This window comes from Aptenodytes patagonicus, chromosome 3, assembly GCF_965638725.1.
Source record: "Aptenodytes patagonicus chromosome 3, bAptPat1.pri.cur, whole genome shotgun sequence".
NCBI classification, from domain to species: Eukaryota; Metazoa; Chordata; class Aves; order Sphenisciformes; family Spheniscidae; genus Aptenodytes; species Aptenodytes patagonicus.
The window spans coordinates 52,698,527-52,722,566 of record NC_134951.1 but is presented as its reverse complement, the minus strand read 5'-3'; the positions used below and the strand labels follow the sequence as shown (position 1 = coordinate 52,722,566).

General features: G+C 42.8%; 2 protein-coding genes across 4 annotated transcripts; one reads left to right on the top strand and one right to left on the bottom strand.

Annotated features, from left to right (window-relative positions):
• Positions 1–466: 466 nt before the first annotated feature.
• MTRES1 (mitochondrial transcription rescue factor 1) lies at positions 467–5,167 on the bottom strand. 3 transcript variants are annotated; one of them, XM_076333349.1, is made up of 4 exons: positions 5,064–5,167; positions 2,954–3,392; positions 2,039–2,111; positions 467–931 (listed from the first exon to the last, which is right to left on the bottom strand). In XM_076333349.1, the coding sequence occupies exons 2-4, from the start codon at positions 3,382–3,384 to the stop codon at positions 755–757; spliced, it is 681 nt and encodes a 226-aa protein (XP_076189464.1). In that variant the 5' UTR covers positions 3,385–3,392; positions 5,064–5,167; the 3' UTR covers positions 467–754. The 3 variants fall into 3 exon arrangements, with proteins under 3 accessions (XP_076189464.1, XP_076189465.1, XP_076189462.1); XM_076333350.1 differs by lacking the exon at positions 5,064–5,167 and adding an exon at positions 3,823–3,968; XM_076333347.1 differs by lacking the exon at positions 5,064–5,167 and adding an exon at positions 3,780–3,799.
• Positions 5,168–17,311: 12,144 nt separating this feature from the next.
• CD24 (CD24 molecule) lies at positions 17,312–23,794 on the top strand. The gene is made up of 2 exons (XM_076333333.1): positions 17,312–17,456; positions 20,188–23,794. Exons 1-2 carry the CDS (start codon positions 17,388–17,390, stop codon positions 20,371–20,373), a joined length of 255 nt encoding a protein of 84 aa, XP_076189448.1. The 5' UTR covers positions 17,312–17,387; the 3' UTR covers positions 20,374–23,794.
• Positions 23,795–24,040: the final 246 nt, after the last annotated feature.

The window sequence follows — 24,040 nt, the reverse complement described above, 5'->3', positions numbered from 1 at the left end:
GCTCAGATCTTTACACCACCGAAGTATTAAATATTCTCTTGAATGCCACACTGAAATGAGTATGTGACAAACTGAGATTTCATTTTCCTCTGCAGGGTTACTTAAATGGTAAAAATCAGCAGTACTACACACATCTCCTCACTGATCTGCCTCCTCCATGAGAGCAGAGTATCGCTGCCGTGATTCATTCTCCGTCACTGTGAAGTTTCCTGCTTAGAAATACGCAGCTGCAATCAGTATCCTTCTGTATTCTTGGTACAGCAGCAGTGTCTATAAGAACGGAGTTGGTATTGTTAACCAAGATCAAACCAATAATGAAAAAGGAAGCAATTTTACATAGCTGGGGTTTTTATCCCTATTATCCCTAACTATTTCACAAACCTAGAGATAAAACTAAGAAAGCAGTTCTGCTTGTCGTGATGCCAGCTTTAATGTAACCTTTCTGATTAACAAAATTAGACAGCAATTAAACAGTGATCAAATTAGTCTTTATTGGTTCATTATTTATAACACCTGTAAGGAAACTGCCTGGAAATGTAAGGGTTCGATCTTTTATCCCACAGTACCATGAAACAACACTAACAGCAAAAAGTGACAGGCTTATTGCATGAATATTGATGTACACAGCAGAGGGAGATGACATTCTGACACAAGCCCTTAAAAAAGGGTACTGTAATTTTGTTTAACCAAAATTCATATTTAACAACAAATACGGTTTCTGCAAAAATCTTATGCTGCCACATGCAACCCCCTGTTACTTAAGTACATCCTGTTTGGGCACTTTTAAGCTTTTCCAACGCCTCAAAATTACTTTGTATTTTTCACTTTCAGTTTTGTTAGATACTTTTTTTAAGACTACCCGCATAACTACAGCAGTTCCTGTTTCTTTATCTTCACCTACTACGAAATCCAGCGTGTCACCAACTTTTACCTGGAAACAGAAAGAGAAGATGAGTGATTATAAACATTCCCTGGGGAAAACAAATCCCCGCAGTCTATGTCCAATTTTGATTTTGTTCCTTTCTTTCCATTTAATATTGTTATCTCACAGGAGAGGAGGAAGGCAGGCAATACTAGGCCCATTGTAGATCCTCCAGCTATGAATGTCTAGGAAAGCCCTGGCAATAAGCAATTAAATGTCTCATGACCTTCTCTGCCAAGAGCTTTACCCTTCCTGTTCTACAGCCGACACCTAACTCTGTCAAAAAGGTGTAACGTAGTATGTTTTTCTTCCTGAAGGGTGTTTCCTGCCAATCTTTTTGTATCAACACACAGACACAAAACAGCAGAATGCAAAGTTCTCCCTCCTGCCTTTAAAACAGTTTAAAGTGTTCTCAAGAACAGAGTGCTGGTCAACTGCTTGTGCTCCTTTCAAAAGCCGCAAAAGCAGTATGCCTCTCAAAAACTAGCCTTAACTTTAGGGGATCAGGAATTAGAACTTCTCTTCTTATTGCCCTTTGATGACAGTAACCACCACCTAGGATCACCCTCACATGAAGGGTGGGTAGAAGTATGTTTGTCACCATTCTGGTGAGCTCTGTTGTGAAAGAGTATGGCCTGCAACCCTTCTGGCTCTCCTCCTAACTGCGTTCCTGTGTGCTCTGTTACAGATACAATAACCTGTCCTGAGCTACGCCAGTTTCAATCCCTTTCTATCATCAAACTTTCTCTTTTTCTTTAATCATGTGCCTGCTCCACCAAGATTTAATCATTCCTACTCCATCAACCTCGCATCTGTCGGCACTTCCTTCAGCAACTTACTAAGTTCTGTCCTTGCTGCCTTCTCCTGACTTTCAGCCTTAGTTTTTACTCTCTAATACCACAAGCCTCCTGTCTGCCTTAGGGAATAATGTCTTACCCAGGGAACTGGTCACACACACAAAGCTGGAAGTGGTGTTAGCAATGCTATTCATTCACCTTTGCAGAGCGATTTAGTGGTTAGCTCCTCTGACCCGAGTAAAAGGAAGGAGAAGAAGAGGTCATGCCTTAGTTATTTTCTTGTAGTGTATTAAAAGATTTAAATTTTAAAAAGTCTTACAGTTCTACTTTTCTTCCATAGTTTTTCTCCATTCAGCCTGAGTTCATTATTGTAGAATGCATCTTCTACTTTACTGAAGAAAAACAAGGTTTTATTGCATTTACAGCGTGCAGCAGACCAAATGCAATTGTTTCTTTGCAGATACCCAAGACCACCACTCATGTGCAAGGCACATTTCCACAACTCTAATTTGCGCATAAAGGATACCTTTATTTAACGTCAGGACAGACTTGAACTGGAAGTAAAAAAAGTGCCTTTCATAGATATTAACTGAAATAATAGAGTATAGCTGCTCTGTGCCACAGGTGCAAGCAATGAAAAGCTGTTTCTAAAGACCCGTCTCATGAATATCCAACAAATAACGTCCCTTTTCCTGCACCAGCCAGTTTAATAATTTTTAAGTGATAAGTTATACTAATATTCTGTTACTAACAACACTGCAATATAAGGCTTCTGTAGGTTGCATTAGATCAAACACTGCGATATATTTATGGAGTGCACATTTACCTGGTTGACCTAGTATGTTAGGTTTATACTTACCCTCACCTATTTCTACAGCCATTAGGCAGCGTATTATTTTACTCACTCAATCTCAGATTAGATCTTTTTGTATTACTTAGTACAGCATTTTGTGTTTTCTTCACTTTAAATAAATAGTAATTGATACAAAATGCCTCCTCAGCAATCTTGGAAATACTGCAGACAGCGAAAAGCAGAAAACAGGCTGTTTCAAGGGAGGCAAGGTGAAACAAACAAGAACGCCCAGACACCCAAAACATATCTTTAGACAGTCAAAACAGCTACACCAAAAAAAACCCCAAATACTGAGTTATTCCAGCAATAAAAGGGTGCCAAAACTCAAATTTTAGATACATGACATCTTTCTCATCAGCAGTTTGTTTCTTCCATACTTACTTTCTTGCAATGTCTAGACCAGCTTTCATGATCACATCATATCGAAGAGACTGCACTACTTTTTCAAGATCCTTGTAATCTTTTACTACGTTGGGGTCATTTTCAAATTCGTCTTCCAAATCGCTTTTCTCTTCATCTTCATCCTCTTCTTCCTCTTCTTCTTGTACGGTTTGTCTGCTCCTTTTAGAGCTTTTGTTACTTTTCTTCCGCAGAGAAAGTACTGAGATACACTCTGGAGAAAGTCTTAGTGCACAGAGTTTTACTGGGGAAAAGCTGAAACATCTTCCGTAGTTTACTGTGCTTGCTTGAAAGCTACAGGATACGCTTCTCCTCCAAGAGGGATACAGTTTATTAGAGGGGAATTTCTCCCACAGTCCAAACCAGACATTTAGTTTTCTAAAAGCAGGGATGGGGAGTCTGAAGCCAGTCATAGCATACCCTAAAATAAAACAAACATTCATACGTAAAAATGAGCAACTGCTTTGACTATTGGAAGGATTTCTCAAGGTACAGCATAATAGTTACTACAAAAAGATGATTATCTAGTTCCCCGTGGAGCAATGCATCATCTAAAAGCACAAGGCTATACCGGCTTTATGATCTGCCTTTCTCATACACTGTCCACCATTACAAAGAGCTAAAACACCAGATGAAAAACAAACACTAAAACCCCCAGTGGAATACTCGGTTCATAATTCCTTCTCTGCTGCTTAATATTAACTGTCCAATCACATTTGTGGCATTTCCCTCCCTACATCTGAAATACAATTCACAAAAGAAACAGAAACGAAGTTAACTATGTCATAAAAAGCACAGGGAGACCTACATTTATCATGACTCATTCCCAATCAAAGCAATTTGCTCCATACCGCAAGCCAGGTAAACCCAGAAGAGTCAAAAGCCGCTTAACTTCAGTCTCTGCTCAGACCACAACACTCCTGCGTGGCAGAGCGCTGCACGACGTTCCCCCCGTCTCTCCAAATGGCAAATAGCATGGTGGTAGAATTCAGGAGAAATAACACTGCTCTATGTACCGCAACAGGACTGACGCCAGCAACAAGTCTCACGTGCAAGCTCCCAGTACTGTTGAGATGGGACAAGCAGGTGGAAACACCCACCAAACCCCAGATATCTTTCAACACTCTTAGAAATTGATTTACAGTCCTTCCTAGCTAGGTGGAGCACTGGCTTTTATTATGGCCTTATATCTGTGGAAGGAAACACGTGTTTCTTCATGAGGCTGGAGTTTGTTTTCCCTGTTCACCCAAGTGAACTCTGCTGAAACCTGAATGAGTTTTTTTTTGTGGTTGGAAAAAAGCTCTGATCGATGAGGGCAATTACTGGCCAAATAAAAATAACCACAACTCCCTTGGCTTTTTTTTTATTTAAATATGTGAACTTAAAATAGATGAGACACAGTTTAAAATTTAGGATGGTGCAATCCTCACAGAAGACTTACGCCTCTCCTCAGTTGGGGGACAAATTCCTAAAACAGTTATTTGAATGTATTAACAATTATTATTGCTCATTACTAACTAAAAATAATTATTATTGCACTGAAAGTGCTCGATCTTACTTTGTTACCCGTTGGCCGGCGAGTACAACCGGACGCTGCGACAGCCCCTGCCGGGACGGCCAACAGCACGCCCCGAACACGAAGGGCGGCCCCTTCCCCTCACGAAACCTTAACGCGGACAGCGGTTCACCCACTGCCCGCCCGCTCGGGGGGGCAGGAGGCTGAACGCTGCTGAAGGCTGGAAGCCCCTTCAAAAGCACGCAGCCGTGCCAACGCCAGCTATCGCGGCGCGCGGCGGGGGCCCGGCGACGGTCCCTGACCCGCCCTTGGGGCCCTCGGCGGCGGGCCGGCCGCGGGCGGAGGGCCCGGGGAGCCTCGGCTTCTCTGGCCGCTGCCCCAGGGGAGGCCGCGGCACGCAGGCCTGGCCCACGCCCACCCCCGCCGCCGGGGGGCCACGCCGGCCCCCGCAGCTCCCCCGGCCCCGCGACCTTGGAGCCGCGGCGGGGCCCGCCGCTGCCCCGCGCCCCGCCCCTGCCTGAGGGGAGGCCCGGCGAGGCTTCGGGGCGCAGCGGGCCGCGGCCGAGGCGCGGTTACCTGGGTCCTCCAGGCGCCTCGGGCCCGGGCCTGCCGCTGCCGTCCCCGTCCCCGCGCCGCCGCTCGCAGGCCGGAGGCGGAGCCGCCTCAGCCCGGGCTCGGCGCCCTCTGCCGGGGCCGGGGCCGGGCGGACCGGCTGCGGGCGGTGGGGTTCCGCGCCCCGGGGCGGGAAGGTGAGGGCGGGCAGCGGAGGTGCCCCTCCCTTTCTCCGCCCTCCGTGCCCGCCAGCGCCGGGCGGGGTTTGGAGGCGGTTTGGGAGCGGCGGCCGGAGGGAGCCGGGAGAAAGGCGGGAGGGCGGCGGGCTGAAGCGGGTACCTTCCTCAGCCCCGGGGCGGGAGGTCCCCGGGAGGAGCTCCCGGCGCCTCGGCGCCGGCCTCTGCCCCTCCTCCGCCGGCAGACCTGCCCCGCCACCGCCGGTCTCCCGCCCGACGGAGATTTGTCCGAGCTGTTTCCCGTTATAGTTTTCCCCATCGTTATTTTTTCCAGTGCGGACTTTTTCAGCGTACGCTCGTTTTGTGTATGTGGGAGCGGCAGACCACGGGCTTGCCCGCGGGGGTGTCTCGGCAGCAGCTTCCCCCCGGCTGCCGGCGAGCCCCGCTGGGCAGGGCTTTCCCTCCCTCGCCGCCGATGCTGATCTCCAGATGTCACCACAGTCAAAGCACTCGGGAGGAATTATGTTAATACTTTTCATATCGTTTTGATTTTACGCACCTCTTATTTTCCCTTTGCAATACTTGTCGAAGTATTTTGCCTCTATGGGACTAAGCCACCTGGACCTCAGTGCCAAGGGGCCAGCAGGCTCTGCCCACATGCCCAAACCAGAAAACAGTGGAAATTTCTCGCTGGGGAAGTGCCTCCAGCAGACGCTAAAGTTTCCTGACCACAGATTAATTTGAAAGGCTTGGCCACGATGACAATCTGATCCAAATCCCGTTGTGGCCTGGGTTTCCCCTGTCCTTATCTTGGTTACTTTCCTTCACATTACGTCTCCCTCTTTCACTCCACATCTCCATTACTGGTGGTAATCCATAATCCGTTCTCTTTGGAGCTCAGAAACTAAGAGAGGTCCATCCCTCCTTCTGCCTTCTCCCAGCTTTCTCTCTGCCATGCACCAACCACACCTCTCTTGGTGCTTCTGAATGCTCTGATTGCTCAGCATTTGGGGAATTCTCTGTACCCGTACAAAACGGGTACAAAATGCAACACCATCAGATTGGCAGCATCTTGCCCTGATATAAATGGCTGTACAAGGTTCAGGGTAATTTTGACAGATGGAAGAGCTCCTCAGCTTTGAAATTCTACTTTAAAATGCCCATCACCTCACCTGACAGACCAGTCCTCCCTTGGAAAATTAGCAGTAAATATGGCAAGTGATATAACTGTGGAGCTACTGCTGCACAGCAGCTATGCAATTAGCACAGGCATTATAAGTTATTGCTTAATTTTACACCTGTATAAACTTTGTCATAAAATATTTGAATGAGAGGTTTTTATGTCAGGGATATTTTACAATGGAGCAATTCCTTGGCAAAGCTATTTCCCCTCCTTAGAAACCTCACTGGGAAGGAAGCTGTGAACATCTTTATGTCTTTATGTATTTTGAATGTTCCAGTGCCCAGTTCTGTGAGATTCTGACCAATTTCAGTTGGGAATATGGCTGTTAGCTTTTTAGCACTTTTCCCCCTTGAAATATACATACATCCTTGTTGAGGGGAAAAAAAAAAGTTGCTATGAGTAACTTCCTTGCATTCATAGTGGCACATAGTGAGTCAGAACAGAAAATTAATGTCTCAACAGTGGGGATTCTCTGAGCAGAAATGCTACCTCCTCTATGGGGGAAAAAAAACCCACCCAAAAACCCAACAAAAAAACCCCAAACCTAGCTTTCCATACACCCCATTCTTTTCAGAGCTCTTAGAATATGTTTTGTCTCACGTAGGATTAAAGTCGTGCTCTAACTTTGCTAAGAGTGAAGATAACTTACTCTTAGTAAACAAAGATGTAAGTATTAGTGCCTTTCTAGCTTAGTCTGGCATTATACGTCTTTATTGCATATTCATATTTAATGGCAAGGTAAAGAACGTGCCTAAAGTCACTCTGTCTTTTATATTCTTCAAATATGACGATATAGTGGCATCTTATAAAACTCAAAGTAATCAGTTCAGCATTCGGTACCCTTTCCTGCAGGTCTTACAGTCTGCAGAAGGTTAATAGTGTGGCACTCAAACCGGTCCCTATCCAGTCACAGAGGAAATGTAACTTGGATGTCACAAACAGGCATCATGTATCTGATTTATCTCATCACTGTGCAACACCAAACAGAGACATCACCTCTGTCACGCTTGCTTCATTTCCTAGTCTGGCTACATGGGCGACTCTTCTAGTTGTACTAGTTAGAAGGTACATCACGTTACCATTATGTCTCGGTCACGAAAGCAGATCCTTACCAAGGTTTTTGTCAGGATTCATTCAGCCCTGGACTGTAGAGGAACTTCAGTGTCACACGGGTCTTCTTGTCATCAGGTTCCCCCCATGCCGCAGAATAAGGAGGGCCATGAAAGCCCTCCTCTTTAAGATTTCTACTCCAGTTGTGTGAGGTCTTGGCAACTCCCAACCCGGGTCATTAAATGCATTTTTTAATGACCAAAAAGGCAAAAATGAAGTTAATATTCATTAGTCCTACTTTAATTGTATCAAACTGTAACTGTAACCAAAACGTTCTGACGGGGTGAAGACCACAGTCTAATTTTTCTCTTCTTCCAGTTTACCATTAGATGGCAGTGAATAGCTCCCTCTCAAAGCTGCCACAAGCTGAGGCTGTGCTCTCAAGAGGCTTTGCTCAAAGGCGGGCTAGTCATACATGTATCTGACAAGGATGTTCTTTAAGCTGCTTTGAGGTGATTTGAAGCTTTTTTTTTTTTTTTTAAATCATATGACACCTCAGCAACATACAGTCAAAAGTTTCAGCTTTGGTAAGAAACAGTGATCATTCATCTCTGGCAGATTAGTGGTGGTCTATCCTTTTGAAGTTTGGGTGAGAAATTAGCTTGACCAAGATGTATTCTTCTTCCCATGGCTATTCTCATAGAATTGTTTCATTTTTTTTCAGTGGAGTCATCTCCTGCCTAGGAATGGTAATTCCTCTCTTGTTTACAGTTTTCATTTTGTGTATTTCAATATACACCCTATGACATTCACCCACAAGGAGACTAGTATTTTAGTTTTGATAGCCCAGAGAGAAAATTCTTAACAGCTTTTGACCTGTATGTTGGAATCTGTAATCGGGAATTCCCTCCCCACTGCCTAGGGTTTTTTGTTGCCTTTATTTTCCTGCAAGGTCGGTCAAGTGACAGCAGTAGGTCTGCTGACACTCGTTGCATCTCAAAATGAAGTCAAGAGCACCATGGTGCCATTCTAGCCCTGTGAGTAGCTCTAACATTCTGCAATGCCCATCTCTCCAGATTGCTTGTCGCTGTGGATTTAGCTTCAGCATTACCTTGTTGGAACCACACGCCTTTTAAATTACACTGCGTATTTCAACGTGCACCGAGGAGGTGACTGGACAGTGTTCTATGCATATTTATGCAGCCTGAGAAAACAGAGTGTCCCTGTGTGAGCACCACCTTTACATTTGCTCATATTCATTTGAATAATGAGCTAAATCTCCCTGACTGCTAATTCACCTCTTTCAGTGTTACACACCTATTGTAAATGCTTAGATGTTCTCTTTTCTTAGTCCATAGTCTGGAGACAATTCCTCTAGCTCGTTGCTTGCATCCAGTCTGTGACCAAATAATCCTACCATCTCTTTCTCTAAAGCACATCTCTGAAAACTAATCTCTCATGCAGCAGAAGCTCTTTTCCTGGCCCTTCCACTGCTGCCTTTTCTGTTGGCACACTGCTCTAAACTGGTTTCCCTTTCTTACGCATCTACCCATATCATCTACTGTGCCATTTTTACTATAAAACATAGGTTTTGGTCTCTTTAGGATACTTTTAATGTCTCCAACCCCCACGTACACTGAAACTTGGGTCTGTCTCTCTCTACTTACCAACTCTTTGTGTTGCCGTTTCGTTTCTTGCAATAACAACTGCATTATGAACTTCTGTCCACTTTTGCCTGCAGCCACATTGGCATCCTGCACAGAGAATCCCTTTCCAGAAGGGAGCGAGGTCTCACAAAGCACCTTTGCTTGCAGCCTACTTACTCCTTGAAAATTCATCTTTGACGTTATAGGTGGATAATTAGATGAGTAAGGTAAGGATGAGTTTCAGGTATTGTTTTATATTTCTTTAAGTGATGGAGATATAGGCAGTTGCTAAAGTAACATTCTTTTTTTTTTTACCCATCCTTTTCACTACCTGACTAATTTGGCTTTTGTCTGCCTATCCTCTTTTACAGCAGAAGGCCACACTGAACCATAATGAGAAAGAAAATGGAGGTGGGCAGTGCAGACTGCTCTGACCAGTGCTAAAGAAGCTGATAGAGGCCACCCTCGTAAGTCAGAGCATGGTGACCCACCTAAACCAGAAATACACAGCTGCCTTGCCAGTGAAAATCAGTGTTATACCAGCAGTTAAGTAAATGGGAGGAAAACAGCGGGTAACTTCCTTCAGTCAGCCTGGTATTCAATCCAGCTACTCGGAGATTAAAGGCTCCGCAGTTCCACTGCTAATTCTTCAACTCCCCAATTTGGTGAAACGTTTGCAATGAGATTTGTTTGATTGTTTTTCCCTCACTTTCTTGTTTGCCAATTATCTAAAACACAATAATTTTTTGTAGGAAAAGTTAATATACTGTTTCCTAAGCCAGGCTTTCAGACTTTCATTCCTTCTGTAGCAAACATGCTCAGGTCCTGCTGGTTTTGGTTGCTGCTCTAGGATTTATCTAGCTACCGCTAACAGCGGGTGGCAATGCAATAAAAAGGAAAAGCAATCAATTAAGCATTTGTTATTTGAACCTTACTTATTAGCCATAAAACTACACATTCCATTAGCAAATGTTAATTAGTTTGAATTATTTGTTTACTTCTGTGTTTCCTCTGTATTCTCCTCAGATTAATGGCTTTACTATTTAGAATATAATATTCTCTTCTCTAATTGATAGTAACTAATTCAAGATATATGCATGCAAGTCTAACATAATTAATTTCCAGTGAGGAAATTTAGATTGCTCCTCCATCTGTGTACAATTAAAGTTTTTCTTTTTTTTTTTTTTTAAATTATGTTTTGTGTCAGGTTTGCTTTTAAAAGCAGAAAAAAAAGGCTGTTCAGAGTACTTCAGCTTCCATTGTGGCTGAGGGACAAAGTTGCCTTGATTAGCATTTATAAACATCACTGCATTAGGAAAGAAAAATAGTTCTGTAGGTTTCAAGACACCTTTGATATAAAAAAAGAAATAATATAAATAAAGGTGCAATAGGAAGGGATAGAATGTCAGAATAATCATATTGCTTGGTGTCAAGGCTGTCTCGTCCCTTCACAGTGTCCAGCTGCAGAGGCATAAAAGATGTGTAAATCACACAGTAGGAAGATCTGGGATGATCTGTCTTCCAGGGAAGTGTGTCCTTGCAACACTTGCTCTTTAGGCTCTGCATGTTCTCATCACTAGGTGACCACTCCTCCTCTGTACCTTGCCTAGTGATACCCTGTGGCAAAGAGTGCACCATCTAAAAGATACATGAAGTCCTAACACTCTTAGTGATACACGATACATGTTCCCTTTTCTTATTATGAAATGGGAAGAAGAGCTGATCTACCTTCTACAACTTGTCCATTTATACACCTTTTAATCATATTTGTTCTTATTTTGTCTTCTAAAATAAACAGCTCCAACTTTCTCTGTTCCTGTTTGTCAGATTTCTCCATGGTTCATTCTCATTACCTTGTTATCTCTGCCTGTCCCATACTTAAACTAGAAATTACCCAGAAAAAGTTTCAAAAGAATAAGCCTTTCAGGATGCCATGCAGCAGTCATGACTAGGAATGAAGTCTGAAACTGAGTACTCTGTAAGGCTGCTGCCTTTTTATATAGACTATCTTTTTGACAACTGTGGGTAAAAATCTGCCCTGTCTAGTGGCAAAGAGAAGGCAGCAAGTAAAGATAAAAAATAAGCAAACAATAACAAACAAAAAAGGGAAATGGAAGAATACTAGATTCAAATTGCAAGATACAGATTTTCGACACTTCTCAAGAGAAGACAAAGACTTCCATTGTTACCAGAAAAAAATGCTTGGTAGGCAGGGCGAAAAACATAGGTCTTGAAATGTGTCAGGGATAGAAGAAAACCCAACAGTCATAAACTAATGATGATGGTTAAATTGACTAATAAGGATGCAGAGACTTTCAGTGAACATTTTTTCATTTGTTTGGAAAGAAGCAGAATGAAGTGGTAGTATAGTATCAGGATAACTAACTAACTTTTCATCCCCTGGTAAGAGAGCTAATGCAGAATATCCTATCCAATGGGCGAAATCACAGACTTACAGAGCTAGTGCTCAAGGTGATGGTGAGAAGAACTTGGTTGCACTAATTGCAATTAGTAATAAGTCTTATCACAGAAGGAAAATTCAAGGAGATGGTAAAAGTGTTAACATCGTACTATCGTTCAAGAAATAGAGCGAGGTAATCTCAAAATTGTATCAGACCACAAACATTATGAAGCTGTTGCTGCAAAAAAGACAAATTTCTTTCTGCATCAACTCTGCATCACCAGCGTTGTTGAATGCTGAACTCTCAGCTTGAGTAGAGTATGCTACTTTGGACAACATGATCTAATGAAGACAGATTTGAGAGAGTACAAAGGAAAGCAACAAAAGTGCGTAGAAATCCAATGAAGGAAGGTTGAAGGAACTGAGCCTGTTCCTCAAAATAAGGGCAAATACAGTGGCAAATGTCTGAGCTAATCATCTACACTCTTTTGATAGTCAGTGAAGAGATGTAGGCATCTCCAGGATGTGAGTAATCTGTTTCAGATGTCTACGTTGAAATGAGACAAATTACATCATAGAAGCACTCGTTTCCCTTCATCATCTATCAAGGGTTTCCAGGGAGACTCACTTAGATGTAGACGGTTGTTGTCATGCAACCCTTCCTTCCTCCTCTCAATGCGAAATGCTTGATATGTTTTCAACTGGTGAACGCTTTGTTACAAATCTGGCCATCGTTATTATCTATGCGCTTTACTATGGTGATGTAATAAGTCATTGCTTTAAATTTGCAGCAGAAGACTTTGTATTAGGAGAAATATCCTGCAAAGATAGTTTGGCAAAGAAACAGGAGGCCTATGGGCTGTGGAATACCCTTCACTGATTTTTTCTGAGAATTATGTTTAAACCTGCCTCAAATCAGAAGATGGAGAAAATGACCTTTGATCATTTTACTTCTTCATGTCTATAGACCTGTTATCTGACATTATGCCTCATGAGTTGAAGGAAAGCCCTGCCTTGGTTTTGCCCCATACCAAGTAGCATGATGCCAAACAATTCCTGAGCATGATTCAGGGGTTGGCCCAGGCCAGGGACAACCACTTACCAATAGGAAGTTTAGATTCAGCCTGCATTTCCTGAAGGCTAGGAGAGTTTAACAGTATGGACATGCCTAGACACGTCAGTTGGCCTCAAGGCCAAAGAACAGGCTCTGCTATCATTTAATTTTTTTGTATTGATGTCACCCAAGAGTTCGTTTGACTTAGGGAGAAAGGTGTGCTTTCAAGCAGATCTGAAGCCGCACCTAATTGTGTAAGCTGACGCCACCCCTTCAAGTCTACCCAGAAGTCAAAAGATCCATGGGTATTAGGGTGGCAACTCTTAAACATTTCTTCTTGAGACTATTTCTGGAATCACAGTTTCACTTCTCCTCAAACTTCCAGACTTATGATTCCAGGGCTGGAAATCATGGCTTTGTTTACCTCCATAACTATATACCTCTAAAGCCCGATGCTTTTTGCCTCAGATCGACATAGAGGGAAACAGTGACACTGGTGTAATGAGGGTCTGGATCATGGCAGCAAGGCTCATGTCTGAAGACATGTATAGTTGAAGCCAACCAACATTTATTACCAAGTGGAGATTTACAGTACCACCAATCATGCCTTCCATTAAAAGCTCTACTAACAAATTTAATATGAACCCTCCACTGGAAGAGGGAATGTAATCCTTAATACCAAGTTCTTACCCAAGACACGTGCCAAACAGCTTTGTCCAGTTGTCTAAAATTAGTTTCAACCAGCCAGCGCCCATCACTATTTCAATCTTTTTCTGCAATGATAGTGAATGTGCAACTGTAAGGAAAGGTGCTTCAAAAAAGCTGGCAAATTTTTATTATATGGCTGGAGCTTTGATACTGCTGCAAGATAGGTCCTTTCCACTAAACAAGTAGCAAGAGAAGGGCCAGCCTAGCTTATGAAAAGATAGTGTTCCTATATATTAGAAAATATTGACCTGTGAGTTTCTCAAGGCAAAATCCATATGGCAAAAATGGACATCAAAGAAACTTCTCACCAGATGATGTCAGCATAGATCAACTTATACGGGCTAGTCAATACACACTGCAAAGCTGGATTTCCCTCTTCAAAGCTGTCCTTTGAAAAAAGATCAGGTTCTAATATATAAACGCCTAACACGTTCACAGATGGGTATTAACTAAAATAACTCATAATATGACCCAAGTGAGTACTGAGCTGCCATGCACTCTAGCATGAGCTTGAAATGGATGAAGACCCTGGGATAAGCCACAGGGTGGAGTAAGTTCTAGCCTATGCACAGCCGAGGAGAGTGAAGAGCTGGTTGGGAGCACAGGATCCAGTGATTCTCATTGGCAATTGATGCTCCTAAAATATTTAAGTTTAGATGGATCAAGATTGGCAGCTAAAAGGCAAGAGTAAATTTATGGTTAAGTCAAAATTAGTTCTCATGAATTCCACTCAATGCTCTGGCTACAATTATTTTGCTAAAGCCTGTCCAAATTTAAATACATTACTTACATGTCTTGGAGACTACTTCTCTGCTTCCTTTTATAGATGACTGATTTTTTTTTTTTTCTGCCAGTCATTTTAGCTGATCTTGTTTGCTAATACATTATACAAAGCGGCACAAGTTTTGCTTGTGATCACCAGGTTGAAAGTTATGCCTATTGCAAAGTTCAATCAGCTTAAAAGTCACCGGTGGAATATACAGATGAACTTACATTTAACCCAAAAGATCAAAGTAGTTTTCTCCCTTCTCTTTGTTAAGCTTTCTCATGAAATATTATGTATTTAACTGGGAGAGGTGCTGAGTAGTATTCTGACCCAGAAAAAAATAAAGGAAGCAGAACAATAACGGGGGTTTAACAATAATATTTAACACTATATCTCAGCATCATGAAAGCTCTTAGAGCACACTGCTATCAAAGGATGTTTGATTGAGAGAGTATATTGCCTTTTCTGACAGAAAAAAATCAGAAGTGCCATTTGGCCACCAGATAGCAGTGCTTCACTTTGTACAGTTCTCAACTCAACTACAGTATTTCTTGCCTCGTAGAAAAATCCATGTATTGGGTCCTGGCCTCTTGCTCAGATACATCTTTTGCAGACTTCTTCATAGACTTCAGCTGAAAAAAAGTAAAGATTTTGGAATTAGGAGTGCAGGTGATTTATGTGTTCAGGAGGAATCAAGAATTTTGCAGCTTTCCTGAATGAGGAGAGTTGGTTGTAGAGATCTAATGGAGTGTAGACATTGTAATTATAATTTCCAATGACAAAAGTTTCAAAGAAAATCTTGGGCTTAAAATATTTTTAGCACTTCTCCCTTGCTGCCAGTACATTTCCTTATTTGCATTAGTATTTCAGGAATATTTCAGAAAGGTATGTTTTTTGGCCTCAGAACATAAACTTAACATAGTTTTTTTTATTTCAGTAATTTATCATTTCTGCCAAATGTTTTAAAACCTCTGCATTTTTCTTTGTTTTTAAATAAAGGAACAGACTTTATAATATTTTTGGCAAAAAGAAAGATAGCCCAATTTTCAGTGAAACTTGTCAAAATGCCAAAAGTGCAATACACTATGTAATAATAATAATAATATTAAGTTGTATAATGCTGTGTTGGTTCATGTCACCTTACAAGAACCGTGCATCATCCTCATTTTTTACTGAAGCAGTTCCAGACCTCAGGTAAGATGCACTGGGTAAAGGGAATGGGAAAGGCCATCTGATAGTTATTTCCTCATTCTCATCTGTCCCAGCTTTGACATTAATGTGTCTCAGCTGCTGCTTTAACGTGCAACAGCCAGTTATGACCCCTACGGGATCATGCAACAGCTGTATCGCTTCCTTTTCTCCCAAACAAGGCGGGAGAGATTATAATGGCAACCATCTCTGTCAGCTTTACACTACAATATTCTTCGCTTTGCCTATTGTAGAGCCCTAACCGGGTTCCCTTCCTTTTGCATCTCCTCCAGGGGACCTGGTGTCAGAACAGTGTGAGCCCTCACTTTGTTGCTGTGATTCACGTGATTTCTCCCACAGGGCATTTCATTTTTCTCCAGTGTTAGGCATGTCTACTGAGTGAAAAGGTGACCTTCCCTCCCGTTTGTGATTTCATTTAACTGTGATAACTAAAGCAAACTGTTTGCAAGGAAAAGTAGTAACAGGAAAGTTTTCAGCTTTGTCACCCCTCTTTTATTTTAAGTCGATCACAGTTTTCTTTTTTCTCTTACCTCTCTATAATCATGAAAACCCATCTTCTGGTAACCAGCCTTCAGCAGACAACCAGCGAATATTCAGAGACATACGACCCTCAATTTGATGACTATTCCCATAGTTACTCTACAGATAGACTATGCCTCTAATACTTAGGAACTGGACTCTATGATCAGGGATGTATAAAAAACAGGGAAATGTTACTTCATGAGTGCTTCAGGCTTAGTGTACATCTCAGAAGATCTTCCATCTTGGTATAGAATAGAGGTTGATATCTTGGGTGGTACAGCTTGCAAAATGCCTTTATTCCTGGAAAAACAAAATAACTATGGCTTTGTCAAGCATTCTGAAGCAATTAGTGTGGCACTGGGTTTAGAATTATAGATTTTGCCTAACACAAGTCCCAGCATCCAGTTCTGCAGCACATCTGCGTGTTTCCTGTGCTTTCAGGACCGAGTTCTAGCAATGCCCTTGAAAACTCCTGGAAAGCAGTCCTGCCCCTGGAGACGGCAAATGAGTTACGTAGCACTGAACATGGGTATCTCCTCACACTTTGTTCTGAGATAATCATGAACATATACAATTTTAAAATCCATTGATTAGTCTGAGCTAACAGGACATCCTCCTCTTCTTTTAAATGGAAATAACCGCTTTGTCACAGTAACATCAGCACATCAGTGTCTCTTTTTGTCGCTTATAAAGTGGACACAGACTATTTTTGTTAATTTGTCTGTACACTGAGATACCTGACTGATTTGGTGAGGCGCTGGCACAACCTATCTTCAGTCTGTTAAGGGAGGAGATACAATATAACTACAGTATTTCCTGTGCCAGAAACTAGAACCTCACATACGCACAGGCTACAGCTGGAAGGACCTTCTGTTCCACTTGTTACACAGGTTTCCTACTCCTGAAGAAATAATAGTAATAATAAAATATTTAGATCCAAAGAGTGCTTGAAATTGCAACCTGTCGTCTGAAGTCTGAGCACTACTGGTAAGGCAGCTCTAAACAAGATGGGATCTTAATTCCTCAGCCTTTTACCCACTGTTCCCACCCTTTGGAAATACATACAGCCTTCTTTACCTTTCCTTCCCTCACCCATGGTTTATTTTTTTTTTTCTTTTTTAAATAAGAAAGCCTAATGTTTTTATAAACATGAGCCTTTCTCCACAGCAGCTGCAACTCAACCTCCGCAGCCCTGTGCCAGTCCCTCAATACCAGAACACGACGCCGGCGCCAGACAAAGAGACCACCGCCCCTAAGACCTAAACGGGGGGAAACAAAGCTCTCGGGTCTGTGGAAGAGAGGCCAGCGGGATCCGAGCGCGCTGCTGGGAGCACGGCCCTGCAGGAACTGCCCCAGCAGCCCGGCTCGGGGAGGGGAAGCGGAGCCCTCCGGGGAGCCTGGACAGGGGCCGAGAGGGGGAGGCAGCGACTTGCGGGGCGACGGACGTGAAGGGCGGGAGCAGAGGTGTGGGGAGGAGGAGGGGGAAGGCGGCGGCGGGGCGTCACGGGAGCCCGCGCTGCCATAAAAAGGCCGGGCGCGGCTGAGCGGCGCATCCCTCTCGCCCGCAGCCACAGCGGCCGGAGCAGCAGCAGTAGCAGCAGCGCGGCCCGCGGTGGGACAGCAGCAGACGGGCATGGGGACGGCGCTGGCGGCGCGGCTCGGCCTGGGGCTCCTGCTCCTGGCCCTCCTCCTACCCACGCAGGTGAGCCCCGGAGCGGCTCGGCGCTTCCCCACCGCCGGCCCGAGTGCGAGGGACGAGAGAGCAGGCACGGCGAGACCCTCCCGCAGCCTCCCCACCCGCGACGGCGCCCCGCAGCCGCGGCGGTCGCCTCAGGAGCGGGGAAGGGGCGGGTTTCTCCTGCGGAGCCGTCGGGCGCGTGGCCGTTAGGGGTGCTGCCGCCATCTCGCCGCCCGGGGCCCGCCGCGGCGTCTCGCCGGGCGGCCGTGGGTGGCGGGTGGCTCCTCTACCTCCGCCCCGGGGCGGCGGCGGGGCGAGAGAAACGAGCCCGGGCAGCCCCGGCTGGGGAGGGGCCGCGTCGCCTGCGGGTGGGCTCGGCCCGCAGCCCTCCTGGCGTCGGGGACAGGGATGGGCTCGGGACGAGCCCAGCGCCCCGGGATAGCGGCGGCGGTGCCGTGGGTTATCCCGGTCAAATTAAAAAAATGAAGTTGGAGTTCGCCGCCTTTCTTCCCGTGGGACCCTCGAGGGAAAGCCCCGGAACCGTGGTGCGAGCGGCGGCGGAGCGTTCATTCCCCGGCTGAAAAGAAGGGGAACGATCCCTCCAAACCCGACTTAGCTCCGAGTTTTACAGCCGGAGGGCGGCGAGACCCGGCTCTGAATCTCTCCCCGAAGCGTACGGGGCTTTGGGTCCGGTCCTCGGGCTCGGGTGACGGCAGGAGTGGGAGGTTTGGGGGCTTGAAGCCGAGGCGTCAGTCTCCCGCCGCTGCGCTGGCCGAGTCTCACCCTTGGCGCAAGGGTAACGGACGCGGTAGTGGTTTGCCTTTCTGTAAGCGGCCAAGCCAAGGGGGGCTCCCAGGTAGCGGATCGGCGTGTCGTTCCTAGAGACCACCTTTTGAAAAGGGTCAGTAACACAGTATCATAAAAATAAACAGCAAAGGCATTGCTGGAGATTGTTTTATATATATATTTTTTTTTTCTTTTACTTCCCCCCTCTTTGTTTGTGAGGAAGGGCATTTATCCCTTCTCCGCTGCGCTGAGTGGAGTCTTGCCCTTGGCAGTGATGAGAGCAGGATCAGACCCTTTGGGTTATCGGTATTTGTCACATGCTCGTTAAGAAGATCTGTCTGGGGGCCCATCTACCGTCATGTTGTGGAACTTGGCCCTAAGCCCTTCCTCTTCCACACCAAAAAAATTATCCAGAAACTAGGCTTTCTGTTTAAAACTAAGGAAGCTTTAAAAATACATAACCAAGTGTGAAACGGCAGTGGAAACTTTGTATGAAGACTGAAAAAATTCCAGGGTGGGTTGGGACTTGCCTCATACCCAGCTTGTAGGTTATTAACTCTGCAATTCATTATTGATCACTTTCGGACTGGTTTCAACAGAAACTTCGACACAGGGATTTTTTTTTTTTTTTAATTATTTATTTTAATCCTGCAGTCCTAAATTGCTTCCAGCATGTTGCTGGTTGCCAAAAACCCTAACTACCAGAAGCTTTACACCGACCTGACATTTTTCTAGTATATGCTTTTTTTTAGTAGAAAATAATTAAAGAAAATGCTCATGCAATTTTCTAATAAATTTAACATTGACTTCATGGCTTCAGCACTGAGGGACTATAATTATTTTTTCTGCTAAAGAAAATTAATTTTCGCAGCAGCACTAGAAATATGAGACAATAAGGAAACCTCTTATGGAGAGAATTATTTATTAAACTAACCGCTCGTTTAAAAAAAAAAAGACACTTGTTTTTACTTCAGCTGTCAGAGCTTACCAGAAGGCTCTGGTACAACACAAGTTTGCTGCCACAGAGCTGAAGCCAAGCTTGCTAAACTACGCTCGGTTTTGGGGAGCAGATATGTGATTCTTGCCCTTGTTTTTCATCCTTGTGTATCACATGCTTTTTTTCACTGGAAGAAAAGAACACGTTAGCTTGGCTTTGGAAGTTTTCCTGTGCGTGTGTAGGAAATAGCTTGATACTGAAGTTACACAGGGTGCAAATTTTTATGTTCTATCCCTATAATGCAGAGTTACGAGGGAAAAAATTGTAATTTTTGATTTTTGCTTTCTGTTAGCATTTTTAAAAATTTGTTAATATTATATTGTCCTTCCACTGCATTTCCTATTTGTGTGCTCTAGCATGCTGATAGGTTGTGATTTAATCAGTATAGTTCCATTGTGTTAAGTTCTGCAGTTCAGTACTACCACAGCAAGACAGGAGACGAGAGAGGCTGAAATACTGAGTCTACTCGCATAAGCCCCACGATTGCTCAAAAGGAATCTCCAAACCAGCCCCAGAAACAGTATCAATAGGTTCTTCACCGTTGTTTGTTCATATTTTTGTTTGTGGCTTAGTCTGCAAAGACAATGAATTCATGCCGTTGTCCGAAAGGCTTTTTTATCCTAAGATTTGTCTTCGCGTAGCTTTACATTTGCATTTTTTTTGGTGTGAGGTTTTTTGAAACCTACTTCTCTATTCTATCTTTTGTTTTAGTGCAGGGTTTTGATAAAGTGATAGTTATGTAACAACAGAAAAACATTAGATTTATTTGTTTAACAAATCCCATGCGTGCAATTCAAAATGTCTTTGTCCTTAACTGCACAATGAGAGCCATGAGCAATTGTGTGTATCGTATCTGAGGACTGTGACTGAGTGGTGCTACCCGTGGTTCATTATTACTAATTTGCCTTCTGATTTAAAAAAAACAAAGCAAACCACAAAACCTCCTTTTTATTCCCCCCCCTTGCATTCTAGATCTACTGCGATTCCAATGGAACAAGTCCAACACCTTCAAACAATTCTTCAGGAAGCTCCACTTCTTTGTCAACTGTCACAAATTCAGTGAACAATACCATCCTTCAGGGACATGGAAATGCCCTTCACTCAACCACAAGTCTTCTTTTCATTCTCTTAGTTTCTCTTCTGTATTTTTGCTGTTAAGAGACTGGCATGGAAATGGCTACCGCTCCCCACCCAGTTTCCTGAACCATCTGAGATGGCTAGATCTCCGACCCAGCATGAAAATAAATCAGTCCAAACTCTACATCAAACCAGCTTGGTTCCACTCCATACTCAAATTAGTACCAGTCTGACCTAGAGAAGCACTCAATATTCTGACTTTCCAAAGCTGACCAGTGTGAAAAGACCGACTTCAGCAAGGAGGTAAAACGATGAGCTCTTTCACCAAATGAGTTGGAATTTGAAAAACAAGATGGAAGCAAAAAGAGACAGTATTGACAACCCCTGATTTAACGCTGAGAAGAAATGCAGTATCTTATAATAAGGATGGATGATAACACTCCACCAAGAAAAAAGGCTAGAGGGTTTATCTACCATTTAGAATAAGGACTTGAAGAAATTTTATTTTCCATTTAAATTCATTAAAGTCAACAGGCTCATAGAACCACGAAAAATGCAGAAAAGCTCGAGTGGTTCTGTTTCTCGCACAGCCTATATGATTATAACCTATGGGTAGTAGTAGGATGTATACAAAAGAAACAAAATATCAGTGAAAAGGGTTTCTTCTAGATTTCATTTGTATGAAATTGTTACAAGGCTAAAATAGAATACCAAATTTTTGTAAGAATCCTCTTATTTAACTTTTGAGTCCTAACCAAATGGCTAGCCAGGCAGGGCTAGTTCTGAAATAGCTAAAACCCACCAGTTTTCATAAGAGTTGAATTATTTACGGTGGGAATTTGAATTTGACATTTTATTTAAATTGTTTGTATATTAAACCATATGTGCCAGAGGATGGAGGTGTGGAAACATTGGGAAAAGTACCAGGAGCTTTTTGTAAATGAAGTTCAGACAAAAAAAAAAGTCAAGGGATAAACGTCTCCTCTTTCCCCTATTTCTCTAAGTTCTACAAGTTGTATAATTTCTTTTTGCTCCTGGAACTTTCCTTAATTATGAAGGATTTATGGAATCTTTTGAGTAATGTTCTAGTGCTGCTTTTTTTTTTTTTTTGGCACAAGGTGAATAACTCACTGTTTTGTTTTTGAAGAGTTTTAATTGTGGTAGTTTACTTTAAACATGGGCTAATATTTGCGGTGAGGAGAAGGAATGGGGAGAGGAGAGCAAAACGCCAAAATAAGAAATTAAATGATCAGGTGTTTGGAATATGAAGACTGGAGTCTTAATTTAATCACTGAATTTAAAAGTTACCTTTGTAAATACTACTTTTTTAAAATTTTTCTGAATCAATATTGCTACACTTGCACAGATTGTTTCTGTATCATCCAACACTTTAGATACTATTATCTGGTACTTGATCAAAGCAAGCTTTGAGGAGTTTCAACTACCTTGATGATAATACCTTGTCAGAAAAAAAAATAATGTTGATATGATCACATGTGAGTGCATGATCATATCACTGTGTGTAGATATTTATCTCAGCATAAGATCATGTCAAACATGAGTGGCTCTCTGGTTTTTTTTTTTTAAATACACATCTGTCTTTCAGTTACATTACCACCAATCCAGAGTATCATATATTAATAGCAAACTAACATAAATTCATGTCAGTGACTGTACATGGACATTTCCTTACGCTTATCATTTGTATCCAGTAAAATGTTAATGATTGTATTTTTGTGTTTGTGTAATTATGCTTTGATTTATTAGCTACTGATTTTCATTGGAAAAAACTGTAAATAAAACAGTGGACAGGCAATGCATTCTGGATGCACTTCCAGACACTTCTACGAAAACTTGTAACTTGCCTGCATAAAGTGAATGAACTGTTAATCAAGACAGTATACGTGATTAAAAACCTCAAGGTCTAGAAATGCTGAAGTGTAATTAGTTTTATTTCTCCGTAAGGTTTAGTGACTTTGGCAGTCTGGATTCCACTCTGAAATCAGCGGACGAGATTTGATTAACATCTCTAGTAACCGTAGTAGGTTTTCCGTACTTATTACAGCCTCTTCCCTTTCAAAGTATTATTATGCTTCCATTTTAGACAAACAGTGCTTAAACAGAGTTTTCCTTTGTTTCTTACTGTTGCAATGAGTTATTTTCCTTGCAATGGCTAAAGCTGTTTTTCAGCTTCTGGTTATCAAGTACGTGAATTAACTGCTTGAGGTTTCTGACTCCCACAGACTCCATTAACATCATAAGAATAGCCTGATAATTCAAGTTTTACCACGCTTGATGAAGGACAGAGGCTGGAAGAGGTAGGAATTTGTGCAATATTTTGCTGAAAAGCAAAAATTAACTGGGTGAGAATTCAAATAGTTACCGTTCATGACATTCCAAAGTTGTCTTTGTTGTTTTTCAGGTATACTCCTTTCTAATAACCCTTAAAGGCCCGGCGATATTCTGAGTGATTATCCTGACTCCCTAGATGTGGAGAAAGGCATTTAAAAACGCCTGGCTACTTAGGCATGCTGCGTGAGGGTCTGCATTTTTCAGTGGGAAAGAGGCCCCCGGAGAGGCCTCCCGAGGCTCCGGAGGGAATGCAGCGCGGCAGGTCTCTGATTGTGTTCCTTTACTTTTCCAGTAGGCTGAACAAACCTGAGGAGCGGGATGAGTTTATCAAAGCTCACCATTTGAATATATCTTGGAATCTGCAGGGAGTATCAGAGCACATTGTTTAGCCTCTCTCTGAGTGCTCCAGAAGAAAGCGTAAAGATAAAATATTACACCAACCATTACCTGGCTGTGTATCTCTTTTAAAAACAAAACTGAAAATAGAGAGACTCTCTCCAAAGAGAGACAGAGAACAAGAAAGGCTGCAACAAAGTCCTTAATTCTATGATGTACCAGTAAAACAAATGAAGTATGTTTGAAGTTAAGTTCTTGCTAAATATTCAAATGAGTTGGGATGGCTGACTTAACTGGTGGCATGCCTTTTTTTTTTTCTTTTTTTTTTTTCTTTTTTTGAAGAAATAGGGCCAGATTGCTTTTTAATAGCATCTGAGCATACCTAAACTCTCTTGAGTTTTTGAGTTTTAACCAGACCAGATGGGTGATTTAGAAAAATGATCTGGTAACCTTTGTTCCGTTCCGTTCCGTGACAGAACAATGGAATCAGTGATGAAGAAATCCACCCAGGGAAAGAGGACGTGATGGATTTATTTAATGAAATGGGAAGGCGGGAGGGAAGGGAGGAGAATGGAGCCTACACAATTCGCAACTATTTAATTTTTTAAAATGACACCTATAATAACTGGAACCAGCTCTTACCTGTGCCTCTCACTTTCACCAATCTGTCCAGCTGGAGTGTGTCTGGATAATGTATATTGCAATGATTCTGAAACAATTCTGCTTCTGTTTGATGCATGGCACTGCTTTCGTTGTAAACATATGCTAGCCACATATGTCCTGAATAAAGTATAGTGTTATTATTTGAATGAAATAGCCTAAAATGAGCACTTACAGTTTGTGTGCAGCCTGCTGTTCCTTCCTTCACAACATCATATTCTGAATAGCCCTTAAGTTTTTTCAAATTGTAGTTTTCAGCTGGTTTAGAAATCTGCGGGGACTTTGAACAACTTTCATTCAACAAAAATCTCCACAAGGTGAAGTATTTGGGGCCAGATCCAATGCTGTTATACCCATAAGCTTCTGCTAGTGGCTTCCTTGTTTTCAGCAAGATGAAATC